The sequence below is a fragment of the Cyprinodon variegatus genome, unplaced genomic scaffold (genome assembly GCF_000732505.1).
Source record: "Cyprinodon variegatus isolate N-32 unplaced genomic scaffold, C_variegatus-1.0 Scaffold73, whole genome shotgun sequence".
Taxonomy (NCBI): Eukaryota; Metazoa; Chordata; class Actinopteri; order Cyprinodontiformes; family Cyprinodontidae; genus Cyprinodon; species Cyprinodon variegatus.
In genome coordinates this window covers 660,894-677,962 of record NW_015150526.1, presented here as the reverse complement: position 1 = coordinate 677,962, position 17,069 = coordinate 660,894, and the positions used below count along the sequence as shown (strand labels likewise).

The 17,069-nt window shown below is 38.5% G+C and overlaps 1 protein-coding gene across 4 annotated transcripts in view; it reads right to left on the bottom strand.

The window, feature by feature from the left end:
• Window positions 1–17,069, bottom strand: part of LOC107083372 (pre-B-cell leukemia transcription factor 1) — a 67,651-nt gene that overhangs the window by 3,331 nt on the left and 47,251 nt on the right. The window contains exons 3-8 of one of the 4 annotated variants that reach the window (XM_015372554.1): window positions 11,376–11,620; window positions 9,187–9,377; window positions 8,323–8,458; window positions 7,182–7,341; window positions 5,502–5,614; window positions 3,076–3,174 (exon numbers count right to left, since the gene is read on the bottom strand). In XM_015372554.1, coding sequence (XP_015228040.1) covers window positions 3,076–3,174; window positions 5,502–5,614; window positions 7,182–7,341; window positions 8,323–8,458; window positions 9,187–9,377; window positions 11,376–11,620 — 944 coding nt within the window. The remainder of the gene's footprint in view (window positions 1–3,075; window positions 3,175–5,501; window positions 5,615–7,181; window positions 7,342–8,322; window positions 8,459–9,186; window positions 9,378–11,375; window positions 11,621–17,069) is intronic. The other 3 variants (XM_015372555.1, XR_001481177.1, XM_015372556.1) reach the window with 3 other exon arrangements.

The window sequence follows — 17,069 nt, the reverse complement described above, 5'->3', positions numbered from 1 at the left end:
CTGACGACGGCAGATATACAATTACATAATAGCACAGTCATATGCTTTACATTGACCCACAGGGGAGGGTTTGAGCAACCAACAAAAGCACGATTTACACTGTTGCATTACCTGTCTCTGATTGGTTGTTTCTGACTGGGAGTGTTGTTTTTCCGCAAAAGGCAGTAAGATGCTACTGTCAGGAGATAATGACACTTTAAGCTAATGTACAAAGTTAGCTTTCGCACCTTTAATTTAGTTGCTCTGATGTCATTACCCAACAGATGATTGTAGAACAGATCTCACGGGGAGGTGAAGTCACTAACTTTCTATTTATTTCTTACACGATTGCTAGCTCTCTCCCAGATAAACAACCAGCGCAATTTGAGAATGTGAAATTTAGAGTTCGTACATGCAGAACTAAACACATAGGATTGCATCGTGACAAAAGAAAGCTGTAAAACTTTCAACTTTATTCACTGTGACAAGGCACTACTACAAACCAAATATTTCGATGAATGATGGAGTTCTGCTACCATTTTCAACATAGAGGAAACCATCATTTCAGTTTTTAAGACGTTTTTAAAATGTATGATTTCAATTGATTTGGGTAAAACCTCTCCTGTCTTTTTGGCCTTGTTTTCGTGTCTGTCATGGGCTGCTTAAAAAAAACCCGTAAAATCACTTAAAGTTCATAATTATCCATATTTCTAAGAGACAAGCGACACAAGAGCGGGATTTGCAGCTGTGTCTTCACTGTCCTATCCTGTGAGGTGGGTTTCAGGATGGCAGCGACGACAGCCTTCTGTCGCTGTCGTTTGTTGCCGTAATTACAGAAGATATTTAGCATCTTTCTGCAAAAACTGAAAGACTTAAAGTAATAGTAGATAGATTGAGAATCCCATATTGATTTGACTTGCACATAATTGTTCAAACAGAGAATGCATAAGCCCCTTTAAGCATAAACCTGATCTTTGAAGGACCCTATTTCGCTCCCTGAACTCTATGTGAATATTATTATTATCTTTTCATAATGCAACAAAAGCTAGCATGTTTGAGTTGCTGCCTTTAACATGTGTGCCACTATTCTACTCAGATTCCTTAATGTCCCCTCTTCATATTGGTTTATTTAGCTTCTATAATATAACAATAAGAATTCTCTTATTATTTTGGCATTTAGCAAACAGGCTAATGTGACCCATCCTAACTGACCTAAAACACCAGACAGTGAGGATTGAGTGTGTTTTTATAGAGCTTGTGTAGATAACATCCCAAAATGTCCTACCCACCACCGTTCTTTGCCTCTCCTTACCCCAACCACTCGCGTATTAGTGATGTCATCTGATCAAACTGGGTTTTTTTTTTTTTTTTTTTTTTTTAAGGTTTAAATGTGACAAGGTATGATTATGGATTCCTAACCCTTTGAAAACCTTCTACAAATAAACCTGCATTTTTTAGGAATATACAAAACAAAATCCCATCAGATTCAGTAGATTGTGTTTTGTTGTCAGGATTTACAAAAGGTAAATCCTTAACTTTTATGTAAGCATGAAATACTTTGTCTAAAGCAGATCACTGAAATGCTAAGAAGCTTTAAAAATCATTTTTGTGCCACTTCTCTCACTTTCCTCTTCACACGACTGACTTAATGTGAAATAAACAGAGGAGATGAAACACAGAATACACAGAGCTTTCATGTGTCTAGAATATACCCCTGAGATGCTTGATAAAAGAATAAATTATCACAATAAAATGCAGCTCTTCAAAAATGGAAGCCATCTCAAATCGCGATAAAAGGTCGACTAAGGACCATTTAGGACATTAATTGCAATTTCCACGCTATTAGTGAGTGCTGGGAATGTGCTTTGGCAGCCTCTTATTTCCAAACCCTGTTATTTTGCGTAAAGACCGTCTGTCATCTCATTCAGAGAGGAAAAAGAATAAAAAAAACACATTTCCAGTCTACGAGTGAGGCGACACCCACCAGCAATTTAAGGGGGTGTAATTGCTGTTCAAGGATAAAGAGAGAGAGGTGAGCCACGAGAGCTCAGTCAGTAAATTGTACAGAGCAAAAAGACATCATTTGGGCTCTATAAATATAAAAAACCTCATTCGAACGAACTATGCAAGCAATTTTAGCTTAAACTGTTTTTCGATTTTTGGTTTTAATCTAAACTTGCCTTTTTGTATTAGACTTCTCTTGACCCAAACAGGATTTCTGGTTTTCTTTCAGGTCTTACGTGCTGATGTGGGTTATATATATATATATATATATATATATATATATATATATATATATATATATATATATATATATGGCACTTTTTAAATTTGAGTTAAAGGCTCCTCCCACATTGGCCTAAATCACTAAAATTACATTTTTTTACTTTTGCAAGAAAGACAGCTTGGACACCTTTTTAAGTAGAAAATCATTGTTTAGATACACTGACACTGATTTAACTAGCTGTTATACAGTGAAACTTCAAATCTATGGTTTTAGATTTTGGCATGAAGATATTCTCAGTTTATCCTCCATGACTCCCATCTTGTTTTATATCTGAAAGCAAAAGCATCTAGCCTGTTGCGTTTTGGCACCAAGTTGAATGAATTGGCACTTCCTGTTTTAGCAGGAGGCATGTCAGAGGCTTGGCTGTCAGTGCTGCTGTTCCTGTGGATGACTGATCTGGTCAATGTGCATGGACTGTTTGCCCAAAGCCCCGCTCTTTCTGTCCCTGTGACTGTCGTATCGATTCTGCTCAACCCTCGTGCAGCCTGTCACCGTGGATCTGCACGCTAACACGCAGCCTCCAGTGCTGAGCATCCCGTTTAGTGCAACCCTGTCCGTAGTCCGGAAAGTGGAGATCAGCTGCTGGTTCTGACTTTTGATTGGTTGAATAAGAAGATAGCTTCAGATTCAGCAACAGATTACATTATCTATAGGTATTTTTTCCAGACGCAAGTTTAATATGATAAACTACATGTCAATTAGGATATGTACTTTGATTTAAACTATCATGCATCCTGCCCCAAATCACTGCAGAAAAGTGAATAGAACAGCATAGGGTATGTCAGGAAGAACAGAGGGAGATTGTTTACAGGTCTTACGTTGATGCCCTGCGGACTGTACATCTGGCTGGCTGCAAGGCTGTCACTGTATCCTCCGGTCTGGCTGATAACATGGCGAAGGGTATCCACCTGGAACAGCAGGGGACACAGACAAAAGACCTTGGTCAGACAAAAGCTCTGTACAACAAAGACAGCGATGTGCAAGGAAAGGTCACTCTGATAATAAAAGGCTATCATAAACAGGAAAAGGTTACAAACAATGAATCTGAAGGATCTTGCTGCTAATACAAGCTCTTTAATAGAAGAAGCGAAAGGACAAAATGATAAAAAGAAACAAAATATCAAAGCATTTCTTGCTGTTGGTTAATAAGTCATAGAGATCTGAAATCTTGCTGCAGATTCTTGTAAGTTTTGTTCACTATCTCTGAAGGCATCCATCAGAACTGTCAGTATTATTTTTTTATTGAGAAAATGAATACTCTTGGTTTACCAGTATGTAATATGAATCCGGTTTTTAGGTCTTAGATAAAACAATGTAACCTAAAGTGCTGCAACCAAAGCCTTAAAGTCTCAGTGTCACAAATTCAGGTTAAACTATTCTCTTACCAAAAAAATAGAAATATGTTAAGGTTGGCTGAAAGTGAACAGAACTTTGACTAATGCTCATTTCATTGCAGAACTATGATCAAAAGTTTGTATTTCTCCTAGATCTATGAAGGCTAAAATGAAAATCCTTACATGTGTTCAGTATTTGTCACTAAAAATAGATGAAATATGTAAGCCCCATGTTGTGCAGCAGACTGGTCGTTCAGTGTTTTGACAGATCCCTACGACTCTCAGAAATCTGAGATTGATTTCACATATTATCCAGGAAAAAAAGAAGAAAATCTCTTCAAGAAAAATCTTCAAATGTCGTAAAATTGACAAACATGAGCTCAGAGATTTCCAGGATTACAAGAAACATTTTTAGACATTTAAACTAAGATGTTTGCTAAGATTTGAAATCAGATACTTGCGACAAAATGCAAAAAGTCCTTTTAGTCTAAGTGGTAGCTTTCATACGGGCTCTTTCTGTATGAGAAGGACTTCCTTAGTAGTTCTCGTACATGTACAGTAGTAAGTAGCTGCTGACCTACTGCAAATAGTAAATGTGGAAGGACACTTGTTTGAACCAGGAGGAATCGTTTTTTATTACTGAACACAACTACAACTCAACTCAAACCATGTGCATGGCATACATACAATACAGCAAATTTCTGCCTTTTTTCTGATAAATTTACCAATTTTTTTTTTCTGTGCAAATTTCAGACTTTTAAATGTCAGAAAATATATAAGTTTAAATGTCAAAATCTTTTTTATATTGGAAATTTCTGATTATATTACTTTTTGAAATCAGATAGATTTCCAATTCTCTTTCAAAAATATGTGAAATTAATCTCAGCATTTGTAAGCGTTTGTCAAAAAGTATATCTCTGGAATGTCAGAGATGAAAATCTCATTGATTGGCTTAAAGAATTATTAATAATTATTAAAGAATCAGAAAATCAGATTTTTTTTCTTCCCACCCTGATCTCCTCCTCTCTGAGTGGGGTGGCATAACCAGTTTCTCATATCTTATCATAACCAATTTCTTGAGCACAAATTTGAAAAAACTGCCACAGTTTATTACCTATTAAACAGCCTTTATTCCTTAGATTTTTACTAAAAATATGTTTTCAAATGAAAGTTTAATATTTTATGTTCATAGTTCTAATATAGAAAACAGCATGTTTTTTTTGTTAAACATCTCAGCCAAAGGGACACCATAACAGCTGCACTAAATAGGAATTATAAACAGCTCTAAATTTATCTAAAATGATAAAAGCTGCTGGTGATTTTATTAAAGCTTTTATGTTAAATCAGATGGTTTAAAAAATAAAAAAACCTTGAATTCTCCCGAAGACAAATTTAAACTTCTATCTTCTATACATAACACAATTATTGCAAGCCTAACTTTCAAATAAAGCCAAAGCTAGAAGACATCTTTATCTCATTAAAAGGCCTGTCTCCTTCGCATATTCATGAGTGACCTCAAGCATTTGTAGAACTGATCAAAACTGAAAAGAAGTGGTGCAAACAATGCTAAAAGCATCCAAACTACCAAAAGATACCAGCATGGGTGCTGATTTCTTAATCCGTTGTGAAAGTTGTAACACTGTAGTGGTCATAACTGTCCACTGGGGCAAGGTCACAAACCACAGTGCACCAGTGGCGATGTGAACCCATGTCACGACTGCTGACGAGTGCTGCAACGTTTCCAAAACTGTCTGCCGTTGTCTATTCAGCTGCTTGACAATGCTGCTATCTACATTAATGCACTGCTGGGGGCTAAGGGTAACCTCAGTTTCAGCGTGAAGGTCAAGCTGGGCACTCCCAGACTGGTCAGCGACTGCTTCAAGTCTCAGAAATGTGCCTACCTGGGACTGTATGTTGGCCCCAACTTGCCCCCCTTGGTACGAGTCCCCATTGAGGGACTGCACACTCATGAACAAGTCTCCGGAGTTTGACATGTTAAAAGAGCCAGCAGAACCTGAGAATACAGAGAGGTGCAGAAGAAGACAGAAAGAACAAGAAAAAAAGGTAAGAAAGGCAGAGAGGAAGGAGTTAAAATGAACATGCTGAAGCAAAACAGCATTAAATTGGTTAGTCTGAGAGGGTCGTGCAGTGCTTGCTAAAACTTTACGGTGTTATTTGACAGTTTCTGTCGCTTATGAAGGTTTTAGTTTATTAAAAATGTTTAATACCAGACAAAGGTAAACACATGAAAAAAGAACAGCTTCCAATTGTTATCTATGGCATCTATTAAACAGATCTAATTGAGCCTTGCCCTACGTAAAAAAGCAATTGCTGTATAAACTAAAAGAAAGATTTCGGCATATAAGCCAGCAACACCTACTGCCAAGTGTTTATGACAGCTTTAAATAAATATTTTACATAAATGGAAGGACATATTTTCCCCACTCTTCTTTTTATTTCTTTTTATTAAACCTCATTATAATATTGTCAAGCATCATTGACCCCAGACTTTGACTAGGCCGCTCCAAAGTCTGTCTATTTAGTATTTTTTTTGGACTTGCTGGTGTACTTTAGGTCTACACCAAGTCGTCTAGGTTGTAAAGCAACCCCTATTATCACATTACCATGTTATCTTTTTCAGCCAGGGCTTAGTGTTAGGTGCTTAGCCTTTCTGCAGCATATCTTTTGGTATCCTTTAGCCTACTTAACGTTGCCAGATAAGTTACATTTAAGTGATTTCTTAAATTTACAGGTCTAACAGTAATAAGGAAAGAAATTTAACTCAATGATGTTAATCAAATGTAATAAATTATAAAAAACCTGGTGGAAAAAAAAAAGACATTTTAGTTTGGATGCCTTTTTTATACCCTCAATAACCGAATAATAATTGAAAACTGCATTTAGTTTTGATGAAAAGGGCTAAAACAGACTGAAGCTGTTACACGACTAAGATATTTATTTTTCAACAAAATTGCACATGACAGGCGCTGTAGGTCAGTAGGTAAAGAAAAACATCCCCCAACAACAACAATGAGACAGATCGTCATTGCTAAACTGTTTAAGTTAAAACAAGGCTTCTAGATTATATTACTGTTAAATGTCTATGCTGCTAGTGTTTCATTAAGGAAGTAATAATTGATGCGCAGGAAGACCAAAAGAATCTTCTTCGTTCTTTAATGGACCCCAGCTCCCCAGATGTAAAGAGAGCATCAGGTAACTTGATTTCAACGCCCGGTACTAATCCAATACAGTTGCATAGTCTCTATATGACAAAAGACTCCGCTTGCCCTCCGAGCGGCTTAATGGCATACATGAGGTCAACCGGACAAGAGGCAGGAAAAAATTAACGTCCACAAGAACCAAGAGGTCAATAACGCAGAGAGGGAGACAGAGTGTAAAGGCGGAGAAGAAACGAGAAGCGTTGAAATGACAGGCAAGAAAGCCAAGGCAAATCTCTCGGTTAGTTAAGGAGAGGAGAGCTTCTGTGTGTCAAGAGAAAACTCAACCAGAGACTGAATTATTGAGCTGTGGCTTCATTTTTTTTAACAATAAATCTTGTAAAACATGACACTGAAGCTTACCTGCTGAGTTGGGGGTTGACGGGGAGTTGGCCTGACTGCCATGAGCCGACACACTGGTTGCATTGACGGCGGTCCTGGCTGCGTACATGTTGGCCTCTTCTTGGAACTTGCCGATGTTTTTCTTGTATCGAATTCTCTTATTTCCAAACCAGTTTGATACCTGTTACACCAGTTGACAGGGGTTAATGAAAGAAGAAACATCAGTTTTACAATTAAGATTTAGTTATGCTTCTTTTGAGTATCCCAGAGGTTACAGTCACCAACTTAGCATAACTACATAACTGCTTGCCTAATTATTTGTAGAACAACTCTACATCAATCCTGTAGATGGGATAGGAATAGCAAATATCGAGTTTTATACCTACAAAATGGCCTTCAAAGCATTGCTACATTTGACGTTTAAAGGACAATGTTAACTGAAAACGCAGCCAGGGTTGTCATTATCTTTAGAGCTAAAAGTAGGAAATATTTAGCTATTATTTTCAGTACAGCAATAATAATAATAATAATTATTATTATAACAAGAGGATGTGGAAATAATAAAATCACATTAAAATTTCATACTAAAACTACTTCCGAACTAAACTAAATGACACAATAAGTGAATGTAAAGAAGCTACATTAGATTAAAAAAAAACAAATACTTCTAAATAACGGGGATCCTAAAAATATAGACAAAATTTGTTTTTATTAAACTACTCATAACCTCTGTATGTTATAGCAATAGTTCCAAGAGATTTTGGATGTTTTTGGATTTCTTTTTCTATCTGAATTGCTTTTTTCCCCACAATCTGATCGATGTCCAAGACTGAGGGTAAAGAGGTTCTTTAGATCTATGGTGAGGCTGAGAAAAGCACTTGGAGTGACACTAAGAAATACATATATCTACTGTATATAAACATTGTACATATGAATTAAATAGACTGTGAAGATGATGACCTAAATAGACTTTCAGAAGTAGCAGTTAAATTGGCAAGAAGATTACATTTGTTACAAGCTTTAGGAAATGTTCCTGAAACTGGCAAGTTTGAAACAGACAGTAGCCCAGTACACCGTTCTGATTCCTACATGGAAGAAAACTGCTTTAAATCCAACATTCCTCAGGATGCCTGGGGAGCATAGATCAGATCTATCTGATTACCTGTGACACAGTGATGCCACACTTCTTGGCCAGCTCTTCTTTGGCCTCCTCACTTGGGTAGGGGTTACTGAGGTGGGAGTAAAAGTACTCGTTCAGGATCTCTGTGGCCTGTTTGTTGAAGTTTCTCCTCTTTCGTCTGTAAGATAAAAAGCATAATAATAATTTTTTTAGCTATTAATTTCTCTTGGATTTTTTTCAGTTTCACAATGAATTAAAGCTGGCATCTCTTTAATCTTTATTTAAAAGCTGTTGCAATAATATTATATTACAATACTATTGCTGCAATACGATTTTGTGTCCTATGTTCTGCTTTTACAATAGATAGTACCCCTGGTTCAGTGCCTCTCAATAAGCCAAGATTCTTTCCAGTCAGATAATTTAATTTGGTTCAAGTAGCTTTTCCCTGTGATTTTTTTTTTCTTTGATTGTATTCGCCCTTTTTTTTTCAGTGTATAGCTCTTTTTGTTTGGATTCTCTAGGACTGCTAGCAATGCTTTCTTACCAGCAAGTGCACTTTCTTTGTTTTTTCTTTCCCTGAGAAAGTACTCTTGCTCAGTTTTTCTGCATTTCATTGTTTTTCCTTTCTTGGATTATTATCACATCTATTACTCCATCTGAAATTGACTTTATGCAACATAAAGACTGAACAGTTCTAGTTTGAGATGAACTGGCACTGATTTTGCACTGAAAAGTGGATTTTGGATAACTAAATATATATCAGCAAAAGGGGGGAAAAAAAATTCTTGATTCAGACAAAAATGTAAGCACAGAAATAAATAAAAATTAACTGATTAAACTACTAAAAATACATATTTCATTAGTTCCTAGCAAGTCTGCTCTAAAATGATGGTGATTCACACAGACCTGGCGTCCAGAAAGCGAGAGCGCAGGATCATGACGGCCTCACAAGTGCTCTGCTTCAGCTGCATCTGGATGGAGCTGAATTTGCGGTGGATGATGCTGACCATGCGCTCAATCTCTTTGGGCGAGATGGGTCGTGTTCGAGACTGCTCCCTCAGCAGGTTCATCACATGGGTGGTGAACTCATTGCACGCCTGAATGAACAGACAGACAGGATTCATAAGAGAAATAACTATCTCAGAGGCTCGACAGCTTCACACAGAACAAAGGGGTGAAATTGGATTCTGAAGAAGCTGCGTGGTTGCCCAACCGGCCCTGAATTCACACGAGAAGCACTGACAGTGAAACAGCAGTGGTGTTAGAGGTAATAAGAATGGTCTAAATTAAAGCGGCAGACACAGCGCCATGTTTCAAGGCAAACAAATGTGGCAGTGGAGTCATACAGCGGAGGCAGTGATACTCGCGGTGCTCTGCATATTAAAAAGACTTCTCTTCAATGGAAGAGAAAATGTGACAAGTGAGCAGAAATGTAAAATGACAGCAGGCTTTCAGTCCCGTTCACGTTCAAGAGTTTTAAGCTGTCTCCCTCTCTTCTCACTCCATCTTTCCGTCTACCTCTGTCTGTGTCGGAATCAGTCACTGGATATGACTGCATTCAGAGTCAAGGTGTCTGTTGCTTGTCAACACCAGGGTTACGTCAGTCAAAGTGATCCGGCGAGCAGCCGTTCTGCTTGCACACACACGTGGAAAGACACTACTCACTCATCCCAACGCAGGGCGTACATAGCACGGTGACACAAAAATGCTCAGGTGTATATCGACTGTGACAGTTAGCGATGACTAGCCTTCCTCTGAGAAGATGACAAACCCAGAAACGCTTTGACTTCCGAGGGAATGACAATACGTTACAGTCTTTGGAGGAGAGCTGGTGTGTGACTGATATAATGGCTGCTTGCCTGCTAAAGATAGCGTTGCTAAAAGCTTGGCATGTCATGAGTTGTCCTGTGAGTTCTCATTTGAAAAGCATCACACTGTTATACAGAGAGAATGAGCTCCACAGTGCAGCCATTGTTTATGTGAACTTATTTCTATTTAGATTTAAAGATGAGACTTTTGTCTCAGCTTGCAACAGATAAAGAGGGAAGACCTAGTTTGCCCACCACAACAGTCACTCACCACATATATAAAGGTATTTAAAAGGCCTCATTACAACGTCTTTTATTGCAGCTGTAGTCGGTGAAAGTTTCTTAACTCCTTTATCATCTCGTTCACTATTGATGGAATGCAGCATGATTTCTATGAGCTTCAGTAAAACTTGGTGAGATATATTCTCATTAAGTTATATGGGATCAGACACTCAGTAAAGATGTAATAGCTGTATGTCCAGAGAAAAGCCGGAAGGAGCAAAAAAAAAGGACGTTTTCCTTCCTTTAATTCGTAGATGTAATTTTTTCAAATTGTAGAACAGCAGAATATTTATATAGAAAATGCCCCATATGAGGTGGTGGTGGACTCCTCCAGTGGTCTGGGGCACTTCTGTTCTGTAAAGCAAGTTTTCTTTTGCATCTTTCTTTTTTAGCATATATATGTGTATGTTTGGTGTTTGATTTTTTTTCTCATTTTGTGAGCTTTTTAAGTTTGAACCAATTGTTTGTTCGCAGCATCATTTGTTGTTTTCTGCATGTTTGCACCAGTTGGCCACTGTACCACCATGCCACCATACTGTGACATTATGGTTTGATCAAACCTTCCTTAACTTAAAAAACACAACTAACAAAGCTAAATGTCTCCTTGTTGACACAAAGACCAATAAGGATCAATTATGATTCCTCACTTTTTCCATCCCCCCAGCCTAAAAGTCTTGGGTCATCCTTGATTGCACTCCATCTTTTGAACCTCATGTTAACAATATTACAGCATATTTCCACCATGAAATGATCAACTGTCTCCATCCATCTGTCACACCCACCTGCCCAACCATTCTCATTAATGCACTTCTCACTTCACAATTATATTACTGTAACTCCCTTCTTTCAGGGCATTGAAAATTACTTAAGCTTAGTGTCTACATGCTGTATGTAGCACTGTATTTCAAAAGAAAATAGTGTAAATAAAAATGAAGTCAGTGAAGATGCTGGATCAGAGAAGTGTTATTGGATTTAAGGTCACGGGTAATAAAGACTATTTCCCACCTGTTCGTACTTCTCCAGCTCTGTGTGGTAGATTTGTCGGATCTGAGACAGCTTGGCTCGGTAGTCGGAGTGTTCTGCCGAGTTGTCTGCACCGACGCCACCAGTGGCTGCCGCGGCGGCAGCAGCGGCTGCAGACCCGCCGCCTTTCTCTGGTCCGGCCACGCCCTCTGCCAGAAGCATATTGTCCAGTCGCATCAGCTGTGGATCTGGAGGCTCCTCCTCCTGGGCGCCGCGGATACTGAGCACTGCAGAGGACAGACACGACATACATTACTAAACACACCTTTTTAACTGAAACTACAAGAGTTTGACACACATAAAAAGCATCTCTTACTGTTCCCCCTGCTGCAAATTGCAGGCTGAACTTGCTGAAATATGGCTGTCATTATTAAAGTTCAAGCCTGTGCTATAAAAATCTGCAGCTTCAGAGTCTGGCAAGACAGTAAAAGGAGAAAATTTCATCGATTGAATCTATAAATTCATTTAAAATGAACAGAACCTTTACGAGAGCTCATCTTTTACTTCTCGCTGTATTTAACAGCCCCGGGTTTTAGTCTTTAGCTGATGGGTTTTAGCAGAAAACATATTAGTAAGGAAAGCATGAAGCATTGTAAGTGATTAGAAGCACATCACTTCATTGGAGTAATTAATATGAAGGATGTGTGACTTAAGAACAGTTACTAAACAAGAGGAGAGTGATAATAGTTTAAACTTTATTATTTTCAGAAGCACTTCAAGCGATCCTATCATCCAGTTATCAGATATTTATTATCTTGTTAGATGAAGTAGAGTTCTACCACATAAAATCTGAATTATCTCTGCAACCGAAATGTGAATTTTGTTTAGTTACATATGACTCCTTCTATACTATAGTAGGCTTGTTTTATTTGCAGTGAAGTAACACTGCAAAATAAGTAGATCATAATCATCAAAATATGAAGCTTAGAGAGAATTAATGTTTTTAAGTGAAAAAAGTTTAAAGGAATTACAATCTGTATCGTCACAGCAATATTTAAAAATATAAGGTTTTCCTAATATACTAGTTTAGTTGAAATGCAATATATGTTAACCTTGCTTTATGTATGAATTTTTATACATTGCCTGAATCTGTATCGCATGTATCTAATCAGAGGCGAACATACAGTATAAGATTAATATGTGATTCAAGGTGTGCCGAAATCAGGAAATTATTTTAGAGCAACAGTTCCTGAGAAAAAAAGAGAATAGATTAAAACTTTATTCACATCATATTAACATTGTGCTTTGTAATCTGAGGCGAAATCATTTGCAGCTTTGCGCATGCGTTATACATTTATAACAGGAGAACTAAGGCAGCTGTCTGTGCCTGTGAGACAGTGCTTAGGGAAGTGGGGAGAGACTAATGGCTGCTCTTACTGCTGTCGTGGGACAATAACAATAGAACCATTGCTGCTTTGACATGAAGTCTCTAAACTTGCCAAAAGCAGAGAGAAAAGTCACTAGATTTGTCTCTACTTGTTTTTTTTTGGGGGGGGGAAGATTGCTAGAGGGGTCTGAAAAGTTAAAGTCAGACAAAGTGGCTATGTTGGCAACATAGGAATACTTTCTCTAGTTGCTTTTTCACTACATGGGGGTTCACCTCACTGTAGCCACCAGCAAGCTTCAAACACTCGCCACCTTCGCAGGGAAACAGACAGGAGCTGGCGGAGTTAGATTTTTTTAAATAAATAGTAACACTTCATGATAGCTCTGATTATGACTCAAACAAGTGTGCACAACTACAGTATGCTATATCAAATGCTTTCCCCTGTTTTAATATACTTTTTAAAATTAAAGTCTGGTGGCTTTTATTTTGCTGTGGCAGTGCGCTATGATCAATTACATGCAGGAAAAAGCCCACACTGGACTTTGAATTGTTGCCAGCCTTTAGAAATGACACTGTTAGGATAATCAACATCTTTTAGGATGCTGCTTTTATTAAGTTACCTGCATTAGCACAAGTAATTCCCAATAAAAGATAACTTTGCTAATATAGGATGCTTAAAAGACAAGAAATATGTTTCCTAAATTTTTAATAAACTTGAAAAAAAGTATTTTTTTTTTTACCATGCAAATCTGGTCTAATGACTTATTTGTAGATGAGTTCACAGAAAGTATAAAAGCTGACCAAAATCAAACAGATTGAGATGAACTTGGCTCTTTAATGTCTTCCAAGAAAATAAAACCAGGTACAGAGACCATATTTATCCATTTTTGCATGATTTAAACAGACAAGTGTGCCCCCTCCTCAGTGAGAGCTGCTGCTGTCCTGCCTGTTTCAGCCACCAGAAGGCTCCCTTGGTAAAGAAGATGAGCTTCCTTCCCTCCTTTGAGTTGGAGAAAACATCCAACCAGGTGCAGCCCTCTACTCCATCTACTGTCTTCAAGGACAAAGACGCCACACTTTTTAACAATGCATCCATCCCACTGCCACTCTACATGTCTGCCATCTGATGTGTGCAGACAGTGAGGGTGAGTGGCAGGATGTGTGACAGAGCAGTAGAGCCATATTGCAGCTGAACAGACTCCGGTCGCAGCGATGGCTTCTTTGTAAGGCGGATGTAAGGCTCAGGCGCCCTGTGACCTTTTTGAAGAGCAGGGGGTCCAGATGGATTCCAGGGCCGGCACGAGGAGCTCTCACCTCTTTTCATCTAGCCCCCCCCTCCCCGACATTTCTCTTTCCCTCCCTTTTCTCCTCCAGCAACAACATCATCCATTCCCATCAGCTCCGAAACGTGAGCAAGCTCCGCTCAAGAGGCAAATGTCAATGGCCATCAGACGACTGGAAAAGGTCAGGAGTTCAGATGGGGAGCAGACGAGTGTGCGTGTGGGTGTGGAGTGTTTGTGTGTTTGAGCGCACTGGTAGATGAATATCTGGAAATTTTTCATGTGAATCACACCGGCGGGAAATTATAACACTCGCCAATTTGATTCTGACAAAACAGTCGCAGCATCCCAACCAGAGGGGGAATCTAATGAGCCTAAGAGTGATTTATTCATTCCTTCCAACTCCCTGAGTGCACAACTAAAAGCATGAAATGGATTAAATAAATACAATTAATAAGGAAAATCAAACAATCCACTGTGCTGTAGCATAATTACCTTAACCACAGCCATCAGCTTTATTTATTCCTGTTCAGTAATGGCAATGAAATTGATTAGACCTCAATGCCAGTCTGAGTGCTTTGCTGTGAACTTTGCAACCACGGTCTATACATTAACGTAATCACCTGACAGTGGGAAGTGGCCTCTATTACAATAAATCACGTGCAGCACAATAACACCAAAAACCTTTGATACACATTTTACAGTCTATCGACGCGGCTGCGAGGAGTGGGGGGGGGTTCCTTTACTTCATCAGTCCCTGATTAGCATCTATAAAAGGAAGATGGCCATCATCTCATCTTGATCATTACTGACAGGCTTAATTGAACAATGAGAGGACACAATTCCCCTCTCCCTCACCCACCCCCTTTTCCTCTCTTTTTCTCTCCTTTCATTCATGCACGCTCTTGTCAAACTGCTTTCCTGAAATGTGGGACACCAAACTCAAAAAAGGCAGAAGCTTAAAAAAAAACAAAGAAATATAAACAGGCTTCATAAATGCCTTCTGAATAATAAGCGGTACTCTAAGAATAAGCCTTTTGTTTATTTACTGATATAATTATTTCCTGCTTATGTTGTATTTCCTTAAGAGTTGGCCCGTGCCCGCTGCTTCGTGTTTGCTAACAACAGGCGAACCCCGGGCATAGTGTTGATTGGTCGGGCCATGCTGGACACATACAGATGAATAAAACATGTTAAACAAAAATACGCTTCTAAACAAACGACAGCTTCTGTACTTTGTCAGAGAATACATATTCCCTAAACTCTGTTAGGTTTTGTTCTTTTACAAACACATAAGACCTGTAAAGTGTGGCTTATTTCAACCTGATACCCCTCGATAAACTCCAGTACGGCCAAATGCTTTAAGAAGTCACTAAATGAGTAAACTATGAAGGCCTCAAGAACTTTGTAAGAGAACAGCAGCGAAAGAAAAAGTAGGTTGTGCATTTTGTAAAGAACTTGCAATGATTTTACTCACTGGAGATGTTGATAGAAAAAAAAGGAAAGACTACAAATAACTGACTCAGAGGGTTGAATTATTAAAACCACAGAGCATTCTAATCACACTGATTTAGATTATAAATACCCAAGATGCTCCTTAAGTTATCACCTAAATAGCTCCTATTAGGGTGTACTGCATTGCCAAGCAGCGTCATCTTCTCAATCCAAAGAGACCGATGTTTTCAAAAGGCGAGGGAAGAGAAGAGCATCATTTGTAACATCGCTGAAAAAGATATGATAAAATATGTGGGGCCTTTGGTAAGTTAATGTACTTCATGGAGCCAGCTTTAACATTCCTCTGAGAACAGCCATTTAGATGCACAGCAAACAGCAAAGTGTTGCTCCCACTGATTGCTGGATTGCTCTGAAAACAGAGAGTTATATCAGAGTTACCGCCCACATCACCGACACAAAGTGGCAAATAAAGTCTGACAAGTTTTCCATCTCCGTTCATGAGGATTTACAAGAGTTTCTCTTCTTTTATTCTATTCTTTTTTGTATTGTTCATTATTGTTCCTGTCTTGGTATTTTCTGCGGATACACCTAAGTGTAGTAATGTACAGTATGAGAAATACAAAATGTTTTGGTCATTAAATAAGTATTTAATAAAGTGCAATAAATTATTAGAATTCAATGAAGGGCTTCTTTTTTTCAAATTAAGCAAATAGTAAAATTTTATTGTTATGCTATGTTATGAAAATAAACTTTTGATGCAAGAGAAAATAGCCGCTTATCAATTTAGGATTATTCATTTGATAAAATCAATCAACACCAGATTAGATCTTTATTGACAACTTGCACCTCTACTATGATGCTGGAATAGTTTTGCAAGAAGGGTATCAACCAGATTTGTGGACCTTTCTAAGCTGTAGCATGAGGCCAAATGAGCGCTTTTGAAAGAAAACATGTTGAATTAATGATGCTGAAGTATTCTGTCACAATTAGGGAGATTTTAAATCAAACAAGGCAGGAGTGATGTCCCTGACAGCCGTGATGAAAGTTTATCCCCTCTGCCTCTAACTGGCAGCAAAACACTGGACTGGATCCATTTCCCATCAATAAAGTAATGCAATACACTCTGCAGGCCTGTGGTGCAGATATGTGTGTGTTTGTGTGTCTTTTCTTCTCTACGTCACATAACCCCAGAAAGGACCGGGCAGTGGCTGCGTTTCCTATTGATTGTGTGGGCACACGTCATCTAGGGTTTCAGCAGTTAATAAATCAGGCCTGCTCCTGACACAAATCTCTGAGTGTGTGTGCCTTTTTTTTTCTGTGTGGGCCTGTCACAGAGCAGTCAGCAGGAGCGAAAGCGACAGCCACATGATAATGTAACATCACCACCATTCATCCCTGCCACACAGCATTCTGAGACAAAACAACAACAACCTGGGAACTAGAGGAAAATAAATAAATAAATAAAAAAACTCAGCACGATTACAACAGACATGACAAGTATCAGTAATTCAAACCCCTTCCCCTCCTCCAGCTCCTTCCAGGAGTTAAGCGCCTGTCTTCCATTGCATCCAATAGCAACACATTCTTCTTCTGTAGCAGTTAGGTTTTAGGCCT